This window comes from Carcharodon carcharias, chromosome 39 (assembly GCF_017639515.1).
Source record: "Carcharodon carcharias isolate sCarCar2 chromosome 39, sCarCar2.pri, whole genome shotgun sequence".
Lineage (NCBI taxonomy): Eukaryota > Metazoa > Chordata > Chondrichthyes > Lamniformes > Lamnidae > Carcharodon > Carcharodon carcharias.
This window is the reverse complement of record NC_054505.1, coordinates 2607033-2627648: the sequence shown is the minus strand read 5'-3', so window position 1 is coordinate 2627648 and position 20616 is coordinate 2607033. Positions and strand designations below refer to the sequence as shown.

The 20616-nt window shown below is 49.8% G+C and overlaps 1 protein-coding gene across 1 annotated transcript in view; it reads right to left on the bottom strand.

Moving 5' to 3' along the window:
• Positions 1–17869: 17869 nt before the first annotated feature.
• The window catches only part of LOC121273099 (alpha-1B-glycoprotein-like), a 111993-nt gene continuing 109246 nt past the window's right edge, over positions 17870–20616 (bottom strand). Inside the window, exon 12 of the mRNA XM_041180063.1 lies at positions 17870–18964. Within this exon, the coding sequence (XP_041035997.1) occupies positions 18818–18964 (147 nt within the window). The 3' untranslated portion in view covers positions 17870–18817. The remainder of the gene's footprint in view (positions 18965–20616) is intronic.

The following is a 20616-nucleotide window of genomic DNA, read 5'->3' as shown; positions in this document are numbered from 1 at the left end:
TAACTGTGTTCCTCTGCGCCGATGCTGCCAGACCTGCTGAGTTTCTCCAGGTATTTCTGTTTCTGTTTTGGATTTCCAGCATCCGCAGTTTTTTGCTTTTATCATCCAACTCTAGTTGTTGATAAGCGTGACCCACGTCAAGCTTTGTGTACATTCTCCCTCCTGCCAGATTGGCATTCAGGCCTTCAATTTTTGGAATGGGGTGCCTGTCTAGCTTGGCTCCTTAATTAACCATCAGTTTGTAGTCCCCACAAACTCGGATGCTTTGGTCGGGTTTAAGAATGGGGCCTATGGGGGCTGCCCATCCTGAGAACTGAACACATGGCATAATGCCCAGTTTTTCTAGTCTGTTCAGCTCAGTGTCAACTTTTTCTCTCAGAGTGTATGTCACTGTTCTTGCCTTCATGAAGCGAAGGGTTGCTTCAGGTTCCACATCAATCTTGGCCCCTGCAGGCCCTGGATTTTTTCTTAGTTCGTCCTGGATGATGGTGACGTGCTTTTTAAGTAGCTGTGGTAGCCCGCTTGCTCTCAACGGAAGTATTTCAGCCCATTCTAACTTAATCTCCTTTAACCAGTCTCAACCCAGGAGGCTTAGCCCTTCACCTGCTACCACCATCGAGGGTAACTGAGCTGACTGGACTCCATAATGGGCAGTTACTCTGCCTATGCCTTTCATTCGAATGTCGTCACCTGGCATGCTTTTAGCTTAGCTTCTGTTCGGTCCAAATTTAAATGATGTTCACCATTATTCAAATACCTGAAAGTGTGTTCCCCAATTGATGTAGTGGAAGCTCTTGTGTCCATTCCCTTTTTAACAGGTTTGCCGTTTCCTTTCGCTGTGACAAATATTGGTTCTGTCCTCCCAACTTTCAGATTAACCAATGAGTACGTGTCGGTATTTGTCCTTTCGGGTCTTGCAGACTTCAATTGTTCACAAGTCTGCTTGAATCTTTCCTTGCACTGCCTCATTATATGTCCATTTCTGAGACACTAGGAGCATTCGATTTTTTTTCAAACTGCCAATCGCTAAAAGACTGGTGGCTTCTACCTCTTATAAAATTATTCTTCGCTTTTGCTGTTAAGTTACTTATCTTTATTTTTCGGCTAGCTGGGGCTGTTCCCTGCTTCTCGGCAGAGTCTCGCTTTATGGCGCCTCTTTTGGTTGAGTTTTCCCACCCATTGTGGAGGATGGTACCTTGTATTTCTTGTGACACTTTTGCTGCACTTTCCACAGTCAGCGCTGTCTCTAGCATCTTCTTGAAATCCAAATTCATTTCAGGTGATAATCTCTTCTGAATGGAGTCCTCTTTCACACCACACACTAAACGATCTCTGAACATGTCGTTCAGAGTCATACCAAACTCACAGTGTTCCGTTAGCTTGCCTTGTAGCATGTAATCGTCTCACCTGGGGCTCTGTTTCGTGAATTAAACCTGAACCCCTGCATCGTGACTGAGGGCTTGGGTTGAAAGTGACCCTTCACGAGGTCCACCGATTCATCAAAATTCTTCAAATTTGGGGCACTGGGTGCAGTCAAGCTTCAGATCAAACCGTAGGTTTTGCTCCCACAAGTACGCAAGAGGATCGCTCGCCTCTTCTCTTTCCCCCATAATCTTGTTCGCTTGAACAAAGAATGTGAGGCGTTCTATACAATGAGACCAATCATCTGTGGCTGGTTCAATAGGATCAATTCTCCCATATTGTGGCATTTTGAGAGAGGACAACTTCTTAATTTCCAATGGAGCTTGCTATTTACAATCACTGGATGAGGTACAGTGCCAATTTCTTTCGAACTTGGTTTCTTCCGTTCAATCATGTTTTATCTTTGTCGCCAGTTTGTTGTAGGGTGGTCAAATTGTACTATTAGTGATAGAATTGATCTGCAGGCACTTTTTGGGTGGAAACGTTAAGTTTATTTACAATATAATCAGCAGCAACTACAGTGTACTTTCAACTCCAACTCTATCTCTACACCGGCTGCTAAGCTGCCCTCCTATTGGTTACTACAGATCATGTGATCTGCCCTAACGAGTATTATTCTTAAAGGTACATTACACACTAACTAAAACCACGATTACTACAGAGGGGCAGACAGAGAGAGTGCAGGAGATAAACAGGAAGCGAGAGACAGAGAGAAAAAGAAAAACAGAGGGTGAGAGCACAAGAGGGAGAGAGAGAGATCAAAAGAATGACTGAGTGAGAGAAACAGAGAGTGACAGAGAGAGAGAGAGAACAGGAAAGACAGAGAGTGGGAGGGCGGAGAAAGAGAGAGAGAGAGCAAGAGTGAGAGAGACACAGAGTGAGAGAGAGCAAGAAAGACAGAGAGAGAACAGGAAAGAGAGAGAGCGAGAGAGGGTTAGGAAGAGAGAAACACAGAGAGAGAGAGAGAGAGCAAGAGTGAGAGAGAGAGACAGAGATAAAGAATGTGAGAGAAAGAAAGACAGAGAGAGAAGGTGAGAGAAGCGAGATAGATGGAAAGAACCTGAGAGAGGAAGAGTGGGGTAAGGAGGGAGAGGGGGAGGGTGGGCTGGAGGGAAAGAGAGGGAGGAATGGAGAGAACAGGCTGCTGGAGAAGATATAGAGGCAGACAGTGTGTGAGGGAACAGAGTGAGAGAGAGTGAAAGTGGAGGAGATGGAGAGAAGGAAGGAGTGAGAACCAGAGTCAGAGAGAGACAAAGAGAAAGAGAGAAAGGAATGTAGGAGACAGAGAGAGATGAGATTCAAACAGAGAGAGAGAGAGAGAGATCCAGGCAGAGAGATTCAGAGAGAGAGAGATTCAGACAGACAGAGACAGAAAGCGTAAAAGAGTGAGAGAGAAAAAGAGAGAGAGACAGATAGAAGAGAGAGAGAGAGATTCAGACAGAGAGAGAGAGAGAGGGACAGGAAGATGGATGGCCAGGAGAGAGAGAGAAAGATAGATGGAAAGAGATACATAGAGAGAAAGAGGGAGACTGAGAGATTCAGACAGAGAGAGAGAGACAGAGAGAGATGGACAGATAGATTGAAAGAAAGAAACTGAGAGTGAAAGAGAGAGAGAGAGAGAGAGAGGGATGGACATAGAGACAAGGAGAGAGAGAGAGATGGAGAGGAAGAAGAGGAAGAGTGCAACTCCTGCGAGAGAGAGATTGAGGGGATTGCACTAGAGAGAAGGCGATTGAGAGAATGAAGCAATGAGAGAGAGAGAGACACAGTAAGAGTGAAGCGAAGGGAGAGGGCAGCAGGTAGAAGGGAGGGACAGAAAGAGAGAGCAAGGAATAGGACGAGAGAGAGACAACAAGCAGAAACAGTGAGGGGAAGAGAGCGGGGGAGGGAGAAAGAACCTGGGAAAGATACAGAAATGGGACATGAGGGGAGAGAAGGCCAGAGCCAGGATGGATAGAGGGGGAAGAGAGAGAGGATCAGGGGGAGAGAGCAAGTGAGGGAGAGAGCAGAAGAGTAGAGGGGAGAGAGAGAGGTGAGAGGTGAGAGATAGTGAGGCAGAAAGAGAGAGAGCGCGAGGGAAAGAGCTTCGGTTTGGTAGAATGACAGAGACAGATTTAGAGAGAGAGAGGGAGAGGAGAGAGTGTGGGTGGGAATGTGGAAGTAAGCCATAGTGAGAGAGAGGGAGAGAGCGAGAAGGAGAGAGAGAGAGAGGGGAGGGAGGGAGAGGATAGAGTGAGGCAGAGGGAATGTGGGAGAAAGGTATAGAGAGCGAGAGAGGGGGAGAGAGTAGGGGAGGGAGAGAGAGAGTGCATGGACTGAGGCAGAGAGAATGTGGGAGTAAGCCATAGTGAGAGAGGGAGAGAGACGGGGGAGAGAAGAGAGAGAGGGGAGGGAGGGAGAGAGAGAGAGAGAGAGAGGGTAGAGTGAGGCAGAGAGAATGTGGGAGAAGGCAATAGAGAGAGAGGGAGAGAGAGAGAGAGAGGGAGAGAGGATAGAGTGAGGCAGAGAGAATGTGGGAGAAGGCAATAGAGAGAGAGGGAGAGAGAGAGAGAGGGAGAGAGGATAGAGTGAGGCAGAGAGAATGTGGGAGAAGGCAATAGAGAGAGAGAGAGAGAGAGGATAGAGTGAGGCAGAGAGAATGTGGGAGAAAGCAACAGAGAGAGAGGGAGAGAGAGAGAGGGAGAGAGGATAGAGTGAGGCAGAGAGAATGTGGGAGAAGGCAATAGAGAGAGAGGGAGAGAGAGAGAGAGGATAGAGTGAGACAGAGAGAATGTGGGAGAAAGCATTAGAGAGAGAGGGAGAGTGAGAGAGAGGGAGAGAGGATAGAGTGAGGCAGAGAGAATTTAGGAGAAGGCAATAGAGAGAGAGGGAGAGAGAGAGGGAGAGGGAGAGAGGATAGAGTGAGGCAGAGAGAATGTGGGAGAAGGCAATAGAGAGAGAGGGAGAGAGAGGGAGAGGGAGAGAGGATAGAGTGAGGCAGAGAGAATGTGGGAGAAGGCAATAGAGAGAGAGGGAGAGAGAGAGGGAGAGGGAGAGAGGATAGAGTGAGGCAGAGAGAATGTGGGAGAAGGCAATAGAGAGAGAGGGAGAGAGAGGGAGAGGGAGAGAGGATAGAGTGAGGCAGAGAGAATGTGGGAGAAGGCAATAGAGAGAGAGGGAGAGAGAGAGGGAGAGGGAGAGAGGATAGAGTGAGGCAGAGAGAATGTGGGAGAAGGCAATAGAGAGAGAGGGAGAGAGAGGGAGAGGGAGAGAGGATAGAGTGAGGCAGAGAGAATGTGGGAGAAAGCCAAAGAGAGAGAGAGAGAGAGAGCGATAGAGAGGGGAAGGAGTGAGACAGAGAGAGAGGGAGGGGGCAGAGAGATTGAAGTTCTCGAGAGAGAGAGATGTGAGGGAGAGGAGGAATGAGTGAGATGGTGGAAAGCTTTGCAGGAGTGGTAGATGGGCTGAATGGCGCACTACTGCATATAAAGGCCAAGTATAATTGGGAGCTCAGTGACCATCAATCCTCACAATCCGAATCACAAGTTCCGAAACCAAGAAAATAAAGCTGCAGAATCCAGGCTGTCCCCCGGTGCCAGTACTGAGGGAGTGCTGCACTGTCAGAGGGAGATGTATATACTCTGGGTTCAATCTCCATAATCCAGCCCGACACTCCCCCCGGTGCCAGTACTGACGGAGTGCTGCACTGTCGGAGATAGATGTATATACTCTAGGATTTGAGATCCATAATCCAGACTGACACTCCCCCCGCTGCCAGTACTGAGGGAGTGCTGCACTGTCAGAGGGAGATGTATATACTCTAGGATTTGAACTCCATATTCCAGACCAATACTCCCCCCGGTGCCAGTACTGAGGGAGTGCTGCACTGTCGGAGGGAGATGTATATACTCTAGGATTTGAGCCCCATAATCCAGGCCGACACTCCCCCCGGTGCCAGTACTGAGGGAGTGCTGCACTGTCAGAGGGAGATGTATATACTCTAGGATTTGAGCTCCGTATTCCAGGCCGACACTCCCCCCGGTGCCAGTACTGAGGGAGTGCTGCACTGTCAGAGGGAGATGTATATACTCTAGGATTTGAACTCCATATTCCAGGCCGACACTCCCCCCGGTGCCAGTACTGAGGGAGTGCTGCACTGTCAGAGGTAGATGTATATACTCTAGGATTTAACTCCATAATCCAGACCGACACTCCCCCCGGTGCCAGTACTGAGGGAGTGCTGCACTGTCGGAGGGAGATATATATACTCTAGGATTTAACTCCATAATCCAGGCCGACAGTCCCCCCGGTGCCAGTACTGAGGGAGTGCTGCACTTTCAGAGGGAGATGTATATACTCTAGGATTTAACTCCATAATCCAGGCCGACAGTCCCCCCGGTGCCAGTACTGAGGGAGTGCTGCACTGTCAGAGGGAGATGTATATAATCTAGGATTTAACTCCATAATCCAGGCCGACAGTCCCCCCGGTGCCAGTACTGAGGGAGTGCTGCACTGTCAGAGGGAGATGTATATACTCTAGGATTTAACTCCATAATCCAGGCCGACAGTCCCCCCGGTGCCAGTACTGAGGGAGTGCTGCACTGTCAGTGGGAGATGTATATACTCTAGGATTTAACTCCATAATCCAGGCTGACAGTCCCCCCGGTGCCAGTACTGAGGGAGTGCTGCACTGTCAGAGGGAGATGTATATACTCTAGGATTTAACTCCATAATCCAGGCCGACAGTCCCCCCGGTGCCAGTACTGAGGGAGTGCTGCACTGTCAGAGGGAGATGTATATACTCTAGGATTTAACTCCATAATCCAGGCCGACAGTCCCCCCGGTGCCAGTACTGAGGGAGTGCTGCACTGTCAGAGGGAGATGTATATACTCTAGGATTTAACTCCATAATCCAGGCCGACAGTCCCCCCGGTGCCAGTACTGAGGGAGTGCTGCACTGTCAGAGGGAGATGTATATACTCTAGGATTTAACTCCATAATCCAGGCCGACAGTCCCCCCGGTGCCAGTACTGAGGGAGTGCTGCACTGTCCAAGGTAGAAGTATATACTCTAGGATTTGATCTCCATAATCCAGACTGACACTCCCTCCGGTGACAGTACTGAGGGAGTGCTGCACTGTCGGAGGGAGATGTATATACTCTAGGATTTGAGCTCTATAATCCAGGCCGACACTCCCCCCGGTGCCAGTACTGAGGGAGTGCTGCACTGTCGGAGGGAGATGTATATACTCTAGGATTTGAGCTCCATAATCCAGGCCGACACTCCCCCCGGTGCCAGTACTGAGGGAGTGCTGCACTGTCGGAGGGAGATGTATATACTCTAGGATTAGAGTACACTCCCCCTTCTGGCTGTACTGAGGGAGTGCTGCACTGTCAGAGGGAGATGTATATACTCTAGGATTAGAGTACACTCCCCCTTCTGGCTGTACTGAGGGAGTGCTGCACTGTCAGAGGTAGATATATATACTCTAGGATTTGAACTCCATAATCCAGCCCGACACTCCCCCCTTTGCCAGTACTGAGGGAGTGCTGCACTGTCAGAGGGAGATGTATATACTCTAGGATTTAACTCCATAATCCAGGCCGACAGTCCCCCCGGTGCCAGTACTGAGGGAGTGCTGCACTGTCGGAGGGAGATGTATATACTCTAGGATTTGAGCCCCATAATCCAGGCCGACACTCCCCCCGGTGCCAGTACTGAGGGAGTGCTGCACTGTCAGAGGGAGATGTATATACTCTAGGATTTAACTCCATAATCCAGGCCGACAGTCCCCCCGGTGCCAGTACTGAGGGAGTGCTGCACTGTCAGAGGGAGATGTATATACTCTAGGATTTAACTCCATAATCCAGGCCGACAGTCCCCCCGGTGCCAGTACTGAGGGAGTGCTGCACTGTCAGAGGGAGATATATATACTCTAGGATTTTGGCTCCATAATCCAGGCCGACACTCCCCCAGTTGCCATTACTGAGGGAGTGCTGCACTGTCGGAGGCAGAAGGACATTCTCTAGGATTTTAGCTCCATTCTCTAGGCCGACAGTCCCCCTGCTCTCAGTACTGAGGGAGTGTTGCACTGTCGGAGGGAGATGTATATACTCTAGGATTTGAGATCCATAATCCAGGGCGACACTCCCCCCAGTGCCAGTACTGAGGGAGTGCTGCACTGTCGGAGGGAGATGTATATACTCTAGGATTTGAGATCCATAATCCAGGGCGACACTCCCCCCAGTGCCAGTACTGAGGGAGTGCTGCACTGTCGGAGGGAGATGTATAAAATCTAGGATTTGCGCTCCGCAGTCTAGTCCGACACTCACCCCCGGTGTCAGTACTGAGGGAGTGCTGCACTGTTGGAGGGAGATGTATATACTCTAGGATTTGAGCTCTATAATCCAGGCCCACACTCCCCCCGGGGTCGGTACTGAGGGAGTGCTGCACTGTCGGAGGGAGATGTATATACTCTAGGATTTGAGCCCCATAATCCAGGCTGACACCCCCCCCCCGGTGCCAGTACTGAGGGAGTGCTGCACTGTCGGAGGGAGATGTATAAAATCTAGGATTTGCGCTCCACAATCTAGTCCGACAATGCCCCCCGGTGCCAGTACTGAGGGAGTGCTGCACTGTCGGATGGAGATGTATATTCTCTACGATTTGAGCCCCATTCTCTAGGCCGTCAGTCCCCCTCGTGCCAGTACTGAGGGAATGCTGCACTGACGGAGGGAAATGTATATACTCTAGGATTTGAGCTACATAATCTAGGCTGACACTCCCCCCGGTGCCAGTACTGAGGGAGTGCTGCACTGTCGGAGGGAGATGTATATACTGTGGGATTTGAGCTCCATTATCCAGGCCGACATTCCCCCCGGTGCCAGTACTGAGGGAGTGCTGCACTGTCGGAGGGAGATGTATATACTCTAGGATTTGAGCTACATAATCTAGGCTGACACTCCCCTCGGTGCCAGTACTGAGGGAGTGCTGCACTGTCGGAGGGAGATATATATACTCTAGGATTTTGGCTCCATAATCCAGGCCGACACTCCCCCAGTTGCCATTACTGAGGGAGTGCTGCACTGTCGGAGGCAGAAGCACATTCTCTAGGATTTTAGCTCCATTCTCAAGGCTGACAGTCCCCCTGCTCTCAGTACTGAGGGAGTGCTGCACTGTCGGAGGTTGATGTATATACTCTAGGATTTGAACTCCATAATCCAGGCCGACACTCCCCCCGGTGCCAGTACTGAGGGAGTGCTGCACTGTCGGAGGTTGATGTATATACTCTAGGATTTGAACTCCATAATCCAGGACGACACTCCCCCCCGGTGCCAGTACTGAGGGAGTGCTGCACTGTCAGAAGGAGATGTATATACTCTAGGATTTTAGCTCCATAATCCAGACCGATACTCCCCCCGGTGCCAGTACTGAGGGACTGCTGCACTGTCGGAGGGAGATGTATATACTCTGAGATTTGAGAACGATAATCGAGGCCGGCACTCCCCCCTGGTGCCAGTACTGAGGGAGTGCTGCACTGTCGGAGGGAGATGTATATACTCTAGGATTTGAGCTACATAATCCAGGCTGAGACTCCCTCCCGGTGCCAGTACTGAGGGAGTGCTGCACTGTCGGAGGGAGATGTATATACTCTAGGATTTGAGCTACATAATCCAGGCTGAGACTCCCTCCCGGTGCCAGTACTGAGGGAGTGCTGCACTGTCGGAGGGAGATGTATATACTCTAGGATTTGAGCTACATAATCCAGGCTGAGACTCCCTCCCGGTGCCAGTACTGAGTGAGTGCTGCACTGTCGGAGGGAGATGTATATACTCTGAGATTTGAGAACGATAATCGAGGCCGGCACTCCCCCCTGGTGCCAGTACTGAGGGAGTGCTGCACTGTCGGAGGGATATGTATATACTCTAGGATTTTAGCTCCATAATCCAGATCGATACTCCCCCCGGTGCCAGTACTGAGGGAGTGCTGCACTGTCGGAAGGAGATGTATATACTCTAGGATTTGAGCTCCATAACCAAGCCCGACACTCCCCCTAGTGGCTGTCATGAGGGAGTGCTGCACTGTCGGAGGGAGATGTATATACTCTAGGATTTGAGGTCCATAATCCAGGCCGACACTCCCCCCCGGTGCCAGTACTGAGGGAGTGCTGCACTGTCGGAGGGAGATGTATATACTCTAGGATTTGAACTCCATAATCCAGGCCGACACTCACCCCGGTGCCAGTACTGAGGGAGTGCTGCACTGTCGGAGGGAGATGTTTATGTAGGAACCTCGTGTGGAATTGGTGTGGAACTCCCTCCCTCACAGCACTGTGGGTGTACCTACACCACAGGGAGAAAACCTTGGAACTTCCTCCCTAACAGCACTGTGGGTGTACCTACACCACAGGGACAAAATCCTGGAACTCCCTCCCTAACAGCACTGTGGGTGTACCTACACCACAGGGAGAAAACCTTGGAACTTCCTCCCTAACAGCACTGTGGGTGTACCTACACCACAGGGACAAAATCCTGGACCTCCCTCCCTAACAGCACGGTGGGTGTACCTACTGTTGACATTGCTACTTCAGCTATTGAACTGGGTAAACACGCTTATCGTTGGCCTGAGTGAGGTGTCAGGGCTTTGAACTCTGGCAACTGTTTAACAACGTGACAGGTCACTGCTTCCCTTCCTGCATGTCCCTGAGCAACAGCAACCTGCATTTATATAGCACCATCAATGGAGCAGCCCCTCCCAGGGGGTGCCCATGGGATTGCCAAAGAGGCAAAATGCTTGGAAGAGGTGCCCGCGAGGGGCTGGTCACCAACAGCCCGGCCAATGATGCAGGATTTAATGGGTATCTGAAACGAGGAGAGAGAAAGGGAGAGAGAGGCGGAGGGTTTTAGGGAGGGAATTCCAGAGCTTAGCCCCCCCCACCCCCCCTTGCCCCTGCCCCTCCACTAGGCAGTTGACGGGGAGCGATGGAGACAGGGCGATGCCTGAGAGGACAGATCCTGAGGGACGCATAGGTCTCGGACGCTTGCTGAGTTGTAGCCGTGCACCTCGTAGGTGGTCACACTGTGCGTCGGTGGTGGAGGGAGTGAACGTTTTTGGATGGGGTGACGATCAAGCAGGGCTGCTTTGTCCTGGACGGTGTCGAGCTTCTTGAGTGTTGTGGGACCTGCACTCATCCAAGCAAGTGGGGAGTATCCCATCACGCTCCTGACTTGTTCCTTGTAGATGGTGGACAGGCTTTAGGGAGTCCGGAGGTGAGTTACTCGCTGCAGGATTCCCAGCCTCTGACCTGCTTCTGTAGCCACAGTATATATATGGCTGGTCCCAGTTCAGTATCTGGTCAATGGTAACCCTCAGAGTGTTGATGGTGGGGGATTCAGTGATGGGAATGTCATTGAATGTCAAGAGGCGATGGTTGGATTCTCTCTTGTTGGAGATGGACATTGCCTGGCACTTGCGTGGTGTGAATGTTACTTGCCACATGTCAGCCCTGATGTAGTCGTACAAGGAAATTGCCATTGGATTTGGACAGATGCATTTTAATGAGGTGACTGGAGACAGCGCTGGGCTCCCATCGTTCACTGCATCTGGCCTGGACGTAGGCCTCTCTGTGATTCATCACCCGCACCATGACTGGCTGCATCTCCCATTGGCTCAGGGTCAGGGGTCTGTCTCCCCCAGCCTCTTAAAGGGCTCATGTACCTCCTAATCTCATTCCCGCAGTTTCCGTTTTGGGGTGGGGATGAGGGGGAGATTTAGTAAAACTAGGAATAAAAAGGGGGGGGTGAAATGAGATTTACCACCTCAAACATTAATTTATTCAGTTACTCCTCAGATACTGAAGCAGCCCATGTCCAAATGCAGCAAGACCTGGACAATATCCAGGCTTGGGGCTGACAAGTGGCAAGTAACATTCATGTCACAAGAGTGACAGGCAATGACCATCTCCAACAAGAGAGAATCCATCCATCGCCCCTTGATGTTCAAAGGCATTACCATCACTGAATCCCCCACTACAACATCCTGGGGTTACCATTGACCAGAAACTTAACTGGCCCTACCATATAAATACTGTGGTTACAGAGGCTGGGAATCCTGTGATGATTAACTCACCTCCTGACTCCCCAAAGCCTGTCCACCATCTACAAGGCACAAGTTAGGAGTGTGATGGAATACTCTCCACTTGCCTGGATGAGTGCAGCTCCCACAACACTCAAGAAGCTCGACATCATCCAGCACAAAGTAGCCCCGCTTGATTGGCACAACATCCACAAACATTCATTCCCTCCACCACCGACACACAGTACTAGCAGTGTGTATTCCATCTACAAGATGCACTGCAGCAACTCACCAAGGATCCTTCGAGAGCACCTTCCAAACCCATGACCACTACCATCTAGAAGAACAAGGGCAGCAGACACATGGGAACACCACCACCTGGAAGTTCCCCTCCAAGTCACTCACCATCCTGACTTGGAAATATATCAGCTGTTCCTTCACTGTCGCTGGGTCAAAATCCTGGAACTCCCTCCCTAACAGCGCTGTGGGTGTAGCTACACCACACGGACAAAATCCTGGAACACCCTTCCTAACAGCACTGTGGGTGTACCTACACCACAGGGACAACATGTGGAACTCCCCCCCTTAGAGCACTGTGGGTGTAGCTGCACCACACAGACAAAATCCTGGAACTCCCTCCCTAACAGCATTGTGGGTGTACCTACACCACAGGGACAACATCCTGGAACGCACTCCCTAACAGCCCTGTGGGTGTACCTACACCACAGGCACAAAATCCTGGAACTCCTTCCCTAACAGCACTGTGGGTGTACCTACACCACAGGGACAAAATCCTGGAACTCCCTCCCTAACAGCATTGTGGGTGTACCTACATCACAGGGACAAAATCCTGGAACTCCCTCCCTAACAGCACTGTGGGTGTACCTACACCACAGGGACAAAATCATGGAACTCCCTCCCTAACAGCTCTGTGGGTGTACCTACATCACAGGGACTGCAGCGGTTCGAGAAGGCAGCTCACCGCCACCTTCACAAGGGGCAATTAGGGACGGGCAATAAATGCTGGGCCCAGCCAGCGACGCCCATGTCCTGTGAGTGAATAAAAAATGTGTTGGAAGCAGTTAATTCTAATACTGACTGACAGCTAGTTACCCCGAAACTCATTGGAATTGCTATTACCATCTTTCAAGAAACGTTTCGTTGTTCATTTCAAGTTAATTTGCTATCAAAGATCTGGAACTCGTTTATACTTCCCTATCATGAATTACCAATGCTGAGGGAACTCAGGGTGAGGCCATTCAGCCCCTCCACCACTATTCTCCCCTCTCATGAGGTCATCTTCGGCCTGTATACTTTCTCCACAACAGTCTTGGATTTGTATTTTGTAACAGGCCGTGTCTGAACTTTGTGAACCATTGGTTGGGTCTCACGGTTGGGTAGGGTTTTGGCGAGACCACATCTGGAATAGTGCACGCAGTTTTGGTCTCCACATTTAAGGAAGGATATTGGGGGGCGGTATAGCGTAAGTTCACTGGATTGGTCCCTGGGATGAGGGGGCTGTCCTATGATGAGACCCTGAGTAAATTGGGCTCTAGTTTTGGGGGAGGTGATGGTGTAGTGGGATTGTCGCTGGACTGGTAATCTCGAGACCCAGGGTAATGGGTCTGGGAACCAGGATTTGAATCCCATCACAGCAGATTATTGTATTTGAATTTAATAGAAATCGTGATTTAAAAGTCTAATTTTTTTCTTATCGTGTCCACGGACAGTCTAAACACGGCCCAGCCAGAACTGGACACATTTTTGTGCCTTGTTGTTGAATTCGGCAAGATCTGCAACAGTGTAGGGTTCCTCTAGTGATAGACATTGCAGGAGATGTTGCATAGACTGTGGGTCAGTTCCACATTCACAAGTTATCGCGATCCAATGATGGCCATGAAACCAGTGTCGATTGTTGTAAAAGGCCATCCGGTTCACTAATGCCCTTTAGGGAAGGAAATCTGCCGTCCTTACCTGGTCTGGCCTGGCCTACGTGTGACTCCAGACCTACAGCATCGTGGTTGACTCTGAAATGGCTGAGCAAGCCTCTCAGTTCTCAAGGGGCAATTAGGGATGGGAAATAAATGCTAGCCAGAGACACAAATAAGACAAAGAACGATTGGAAAGATTGCCAAAAAGCTGAAAAGTCAAATTAACCTGGAAGGGTAAGACATCGCAACAGTCTGGTGAACAGGCGAAGCTCACTGTTTAACACTGCCACCATGCAGTGGGAAGACGATTGCTATTCTGCCTTCGAACCAAAAAAGATACACACATGAGTGAGGGGGCGTACAAATGGAAATACTGATGTGATATGTATCATGAGGAATGGCGGGTCGTAGAAAAGCATTGTGTCCCCCTCAGGCGTGTTCTTGCTGCTTACAGAGGACAGGGCCCTATATCTAAAGGCACATCCCCTTGGGCAGCTTGGAATAGGCAGAGTATTGACTCAGAGCATAACGACCAACGTTAGATGTGTTACAACCGAGATGGGTCCCTCTACTCCACGGGTCACAACATATATGTCAATCACTCCTCTGGCTAGCTACATGGCCAAATATGGGCTTTATCTTCGAATCTCAGCATGACCACACAATGACAAGGTTTCTTCAATAAACAACGTTTTTAGTTTATTATAAAACCAGACGTGTCTCGTGGAGAGACAAAGCTTATTAATATACAGTATGAAATATGAAAGTGTAATAATGAGCTTATTTAAGGAAGGTTGTGCATGCTTTAGCAGCAGTTCAGAGAAGGTTTACCAGACTAACACCAGGAATGGGCGGGTTGTCTTACAAGGAAAGGTTGGACAGACTCGGCTTGTATCCGCTGGAGTTTAGAAGAATGAGAGGAGACTCGATTGAAACATGTACGATCCTGAGGGGCCTTGACAGGGTGGATGTGGAGAGAATATTTCCTCTTGCGGGAGAATCTAGAACAGTGGGGGTGGAGGGTGGGGGGTCACTGTTTAAAAATAAGAGGTCGCCCATGTGAAACAGGGATGAGGTGAAATATTTTCACTCAGAGTCGTGAGTCTTTGGAACCCTCTTCCTGGAAAGGAGTTGGAAGCAGAGTCTTTGAATATTTTTCAGGCAGAGGTGGATAGGTTCTTGGTAATCAAGGAGGGTGGGTGGGATGCAGATTTCAGGTTACGATCAGATCTGCCACGATCTTATTAAAAGGCAGAGTGATCTCGAAGGGCTGAATGGCCTCCTCCTCCTTCTCCTTGTTCATACTCTTTCTAAATACACAAACACACACACAAACACATGCACACACATACACGGACACACATACACACGCACACAAACACACACACACACAAACACATGCACACACGTACACACAAACACACACAAACACATGCAACCATGCACACACACGCACACACACACACACACACACACGCACACATGCACACACGCACACACACACACACACATGCACACACACACACCCACAAACACATGCACACGCACACACACACCCAGACATGCACACAAACACACATACACATGCACATATATGCACACAAACACACAAGCACACATACACACACGCACACATATACAGACGCACACATACACAGACGCACACACACAAACACACACACACAAACACACACAAACACACACACACACATGCACACACAAACACACACAAACACACACACACCAAAAAAAAAGAGGAATTCTGTCCAAAGGTGAAAAATTAATGGTTCAAGGGAAAAGGATAGATGGTGGAGGTGTCCAGGTTATACTGTTGGTCTCTCACCACTGGTCTGGGAAACAACTGTTGGCAATTACACTAATTTTCAGGCAGACTTTAAGGAAAACTTGTGGTCAGTCAATGTCAGAACGTGGGGAAACTTCCATTCAATCTCTGATTTGGGACTGGGTCAGAAGCTTCGGGAGCTGTTATATCCTTTACCCAAGCAGTTGACATTTTCACCCTCCAAAGGAAAACCCAAACCAGCTTTTAAACAATTCTTCCGACATGTTTTCTTTTGGAAAGCCAGAAACCACCATGTGAACATCGACCAGAGTCAAGAGGTTTCTAGTGTCTTTAAAAAAATACCTAATTCCCTTTTCGTGTTAAAATGCTGTCTTTTCCAGGGACACCAGCAACAGGAGACTTTGCATTAACCCCTTAAGGGGCAGTCTATTTAAAAAACAAGCACAAATTCTTCCGGAATGTTCATAGCCCTTGAAGATGAAATGTTTTCTGTAATTGAAGCGCTTGTGCCAGGAGCAATTCTGAGATTGGACAGCACTTATTGAACAATCCTGAGTGTGATAAGAATTGCACTGACAGCCATTTTAAGATTGTCCATTGGGCTTGCAATATGGCTCACTTATACGTGCTAGAGGTTACATACATTCACACTTTGCAGGCAAAAGAAACAGGTCCAGCCATTTTGTCTTTTTTGACTTAAACTAATGCATGGGGGAAAGTAGCTCACTGGTACATTCTCCATGGCAACGACCAATCAGAGTCAATGTGCCAGCCAATCAGGGCTCTTTTCTACATGCTGTACAAATTGTTGCTCCCTCTGAAATTTGGCATTTTTTGGCACCTGTCCTGATGAGTGCAAGAGGAAAAGCTACGAAACCAGGTCTCTCTTTCCAGGTGAAGAGAATTGTTTCAACTCAGTGAGTTGTCATGGCATGGGATGCACTACCTGGGAATGTGGCAGAAGCCAGCTCCTAAACTCGGGAATGCCCTCCCTAAACTGCCCTGCCACTCTCGCTGCCCTCCTTCAAGATGCTCTTTAGACAAGCCTCTTTGAACTATCTCCATTCTCCCACAGTCCCACAGAGTGGTTGTTATCCCTAAGGGGTCATTAAAGCACATGCGAGTCCAATCAGCCCATCGAGTCCATGCTGGCTCTTGCTAGTGCAAGCTAATTTTTCCCACTTCTGCTCTCTATCGACAACACTCCAGAAGCTGGACACCATGGTAGACTAAGTCACCCTGCTTGACTGTCACCCCATCATCCACCACCGTCAACCTTCACTCCCTCCACCACCAATGCACAGTAGCAAGAGTGTGTGTACCATCTACAAGATGCACAGCAGCAACTCACCAAGGCTCCTTAGACAGCACCTTCCAAACCCACGACCACTACCATCTAGAAGGACAAGGGCAGCAGACACATGGGAACACCATCACTTGGAAGTCCCCATCTGAGCAAAACTGGAGTCAATGGGAATCAGGGGGAAAGCTCTCCGCTGGTTGGAGTCATACCCAGCACAAAGGATGATGGTTGTGGTTGTTGGAGGTCGGTCATCTCAGCTCCAGGACATCACTGTAGGAGTTCCTCAGGGTAGTGTCCTCGGCCCAACCATCTTCAGCTGCTTCATCAATGACCTTCCTTCCATCATTAGGTCAGAAGGGGGATGTTCGCTGATGATTGGACAATGTTCAGCACCATTCACGACTCCTCAGACACTGAAGTAGCCCATGTCCAAATGCAGCAAGACCTGGACAGTATCCAGTCTTGGGCTGACAAGGGGCCAGTAATATTCATGCCACACAAGTGCCAGGCAAGAGAGAATCCAACCATCGCCCCTTGATGGTCAATGGCATTACCATCACTGAATCCCCCACTATCAACATCCTGGGGGTTACCATTGACCAGAAACTGAACAGGAACAGCCAAATAAATACTGTGGCTACAAGAGCAGGTCAGAGACTGGGAATCCTGCAGTGAGTAACTCACCTCCTGACTCCCCAAAGCCTGTCCACCATCTACAAGGCACAAGTCAGGAGTGTGATGGGATACTCCCCACTTGCCTGGATGAGTGCAGCACCCACAACACTCAAGAAGCTCGACACCATCCAGGACAAAGCAGCCCTGCTTGAATGGCATCCATTCCAAAAACATGCACTCCCTCCACCACCGTTGCAAAGTACCAGCAGAGTGTGTACCATCTACAAGATGCACTGCAGCAACTCACCAAGGCTCCTTTCACAGCACCTTCCAAACACATGTACAATACCACCTAGAAGGACAAGGGCAGCAGTCACATGGGAACATCACCACCTGGAAGTTCCCCACCAAGTCACTCACCATCCTGACTTGGAAATATATCAGCCATTCCTTCACTGTTGCTGGGTCAAAATCCTGTAACTCCCTCCCAACAGCACTGTGGGTGTACTTACACCACAGGGATAAAATCCTGGAACTCCCACCCTAACAGCACTGTGGGTGTACCTACACCACAGGGACAAAATCCTGGAACTCCCTCCCTAATAGCACTGTGGGTGTACCTACACCACAGGGACAAAATCCTGGAACTCCCTCTCCCACAGCACTGTGGGTGTACGTACACCACAGGGGCTGCAGTGATTCAAGAAGGCAGCTCACCCACCACCTTCTCAAGGGGCAATTAGGGATGGGCGATTAATGTTGGTCTGGCCAGTGACACCCACATCCCATGAAAGATTATGTACCAAAGGATAACTCTATCCCAATTGCCTTGTAGGGTTATGCCCGTGCAATATCTATCCAATTTTCTTTTGCAATGATTGTTTGTGCTTTCACCAACGTCGTGGGCAGCAAGTTCCAGCTCATATCCACCTGCGGTGTAAGCGAGTTCTTTCTCAGGTCCCCCACCACCCCACGTCACTTGTCTAAAAGCTTAAACCTGTCTCCTCTGGTCCATGTCCCATTAGCTAACGGGAAGAGCTTTCCCTTGTCTCCTTCGTCCAAAACTGTCATCATCCCGCACATCTCCGTCAGATCTTTCCCCTTCATTCTCCTTCGCTCCAAGGAGGACCATCCCGGCGCTCCCACCTCTCACCCCCGTCGCTAAAGGTCTCGCATCCCTTGGAGCCATCCTGGTTACTCTCCCTCCTCACCCTCTGGAGGTGCCTCTTTTCAGAAGCATGGGGACCAGGAACTGACTGATCAAGAAGGGGTAGAATTCCAAGGGGGATGGCGGGAGGGATGGGGGAGTGGGTGGTGAGGGAGGGGAAGTATTTGCAGAGCTATGGGGAGTGGGACTGATTGGCTCCCTCATTCAAAGGGCTAGCAGAGGCTTGAAGGGTTGAACTGCCTCCTTCTGCGCATCCATCATTCTCTGGAACCAGAAAACCTACATACTGGGCATCAGTGGGCTGGGAGATTTAATTTCCTTATTAACTAAATGTGCACATTAAACGTTAAAAAGCCAGGAACCATGATTTAGACAGTGGATGTTATTTGACTTTGAGGTTGTGCCTTGGTTCCGAGATACCCTGAGTGAGCCGTGTGCGTGTTTCGAGTGGAACTGAAGCCGTTCTTTTGCCATTGTGTGGCTGGCACTCCTCGGTCGCTTGCTCTCCGTCCCCCTGTATCCTATCGGACCTTCATCTCGGCGTAGACACAGGTCTCCTCATTGTCTGGCCAGCTCTGAGGCTGGGCGTGGGGATTGACGACTCTCCGATTGAGAGCGGCAGGGTTCAGGGACGCGTAGAGAACATCAGGCTCCACCGCATTGTCTTCCTGCACAGCAGAAACGGTAGCGTGAGAGCACGGTACAGCAAAGAGGCCATTGGGTCCATTGTCCCTGTGTCGGCACTGCGTAGGTGCCATCCCATTCACCTCACTCCCCCTGGCGTTCCCCCCAATAGCACTGAAACTTGCCTCGTGGTCGCTCATCGAGTGGCTACAGCATAGAGGAAGGCCCTTCACCCCATCACATTCGGGCTGACCCATTTCAGGAGCAAATCAGCTGGTGCCAATCACCCAGCAGCCCCAGTCACTGGCCCCCTCCCTTCTGCCCCCCCCCCGCACCCGAAGCTCTGCAGTTTTTGTTCCTTTTCGGATAGTGGTCCCATTCCACTTGGAATGGCCTGACCGAACCCATCAAGAGTTCATTCAATCCCCTTTCGAAAGTTGCTATCGAACCTGCTTCTGCCGCACTTAAAGGCATTCTAACAGCTCGATCTGTCCGAAATAAGTGTCCCACTGTATCGACATCCTGGGGGTTACCATTGACCAGAAACTGAACTGGGACCAGCCACATAAATACTGTGGCTACAAGAGCAGGTCAGAGGCTCGGAATCCCGCAGTGAGTAACTCACCTCCTGACTCCTCCAAAGCCTGTACACCATCTACAAGGCACAACTCAGGAGTGTGATGGGATACTCCCCAATTGCGTGGATGAGTGCAGCTCCCACAACACTCAAGAAGCTCGACACCATCCAGGACATTGAAACATATATAATAGGAGCAGGAGGAGGTCAGTCAGCCCTTTGATTCTGCTCCACCATTCAATAAGATCATGGCTGATCCTCTATCTCAACATCATACCCCCCACTCACTCCCCAAACCCCTTGATGCCTTCAGAGTCCAGAAATCTATCTATTTCCTTCCTCAATATATTCACTGACTTGGCCTCCACAGCCTCTGTGGTAGAGAATTCTACAGGTTCACCACCCTCTGAGTGAAGAATTTTCCCCTCATCTCAGTCCTTAATGGTTTACCCTGTATCCTGAGATTGTGACCTTTTGTTCTAGACTCCACAAACACACAGCCAGAGGAAAGATCACCCCTGCATCCAGTCCGTCTCTGTCAGAATTTTATATGTTTCACTGAGATCCCCTCTCATTCTCCTAACCTCCAAATGAATACAAGCCTAGTCAGCCCAATCTCTCCTCATACAACAATCCTGTTATCCCAGGAATCAGTCTGGTGAACATTCACTGCGCTCCCTCTATGGCAAGTAATATTGCATCTGCCATGTATTTGCCCACTCACTCAACTTGCCTAAATCACCTTGAAGCCTTTAACATCCTCCTGACCACTCAAATTCACACCCAGTTCTGTGTCATCAAGCCAGGACAAAGCAGCCCCGCTTGATCGGCACCACATCCACAAACATTCACTCCCTCCACCACCGACGCACAGTAGCAGCAGTGTGTGTACCATCTACACGATGCACTGCAGCAACTCACTAAGGCTCCTTAGGCAGCACCTTCCAAACCCAAAACTGCTACCATCTAGCAGAACAACGGCAGCAGATGAATGGGAACAACACGACCTGGAAGTTCTCATCCGAGCCACTCACCATCCCTGACTTGGAAATATATCAGCTGTTCAGTCACTGTCACTGGGTCAAAATCCTGGAACTGCCTCCCTAACAGCACTGTGGG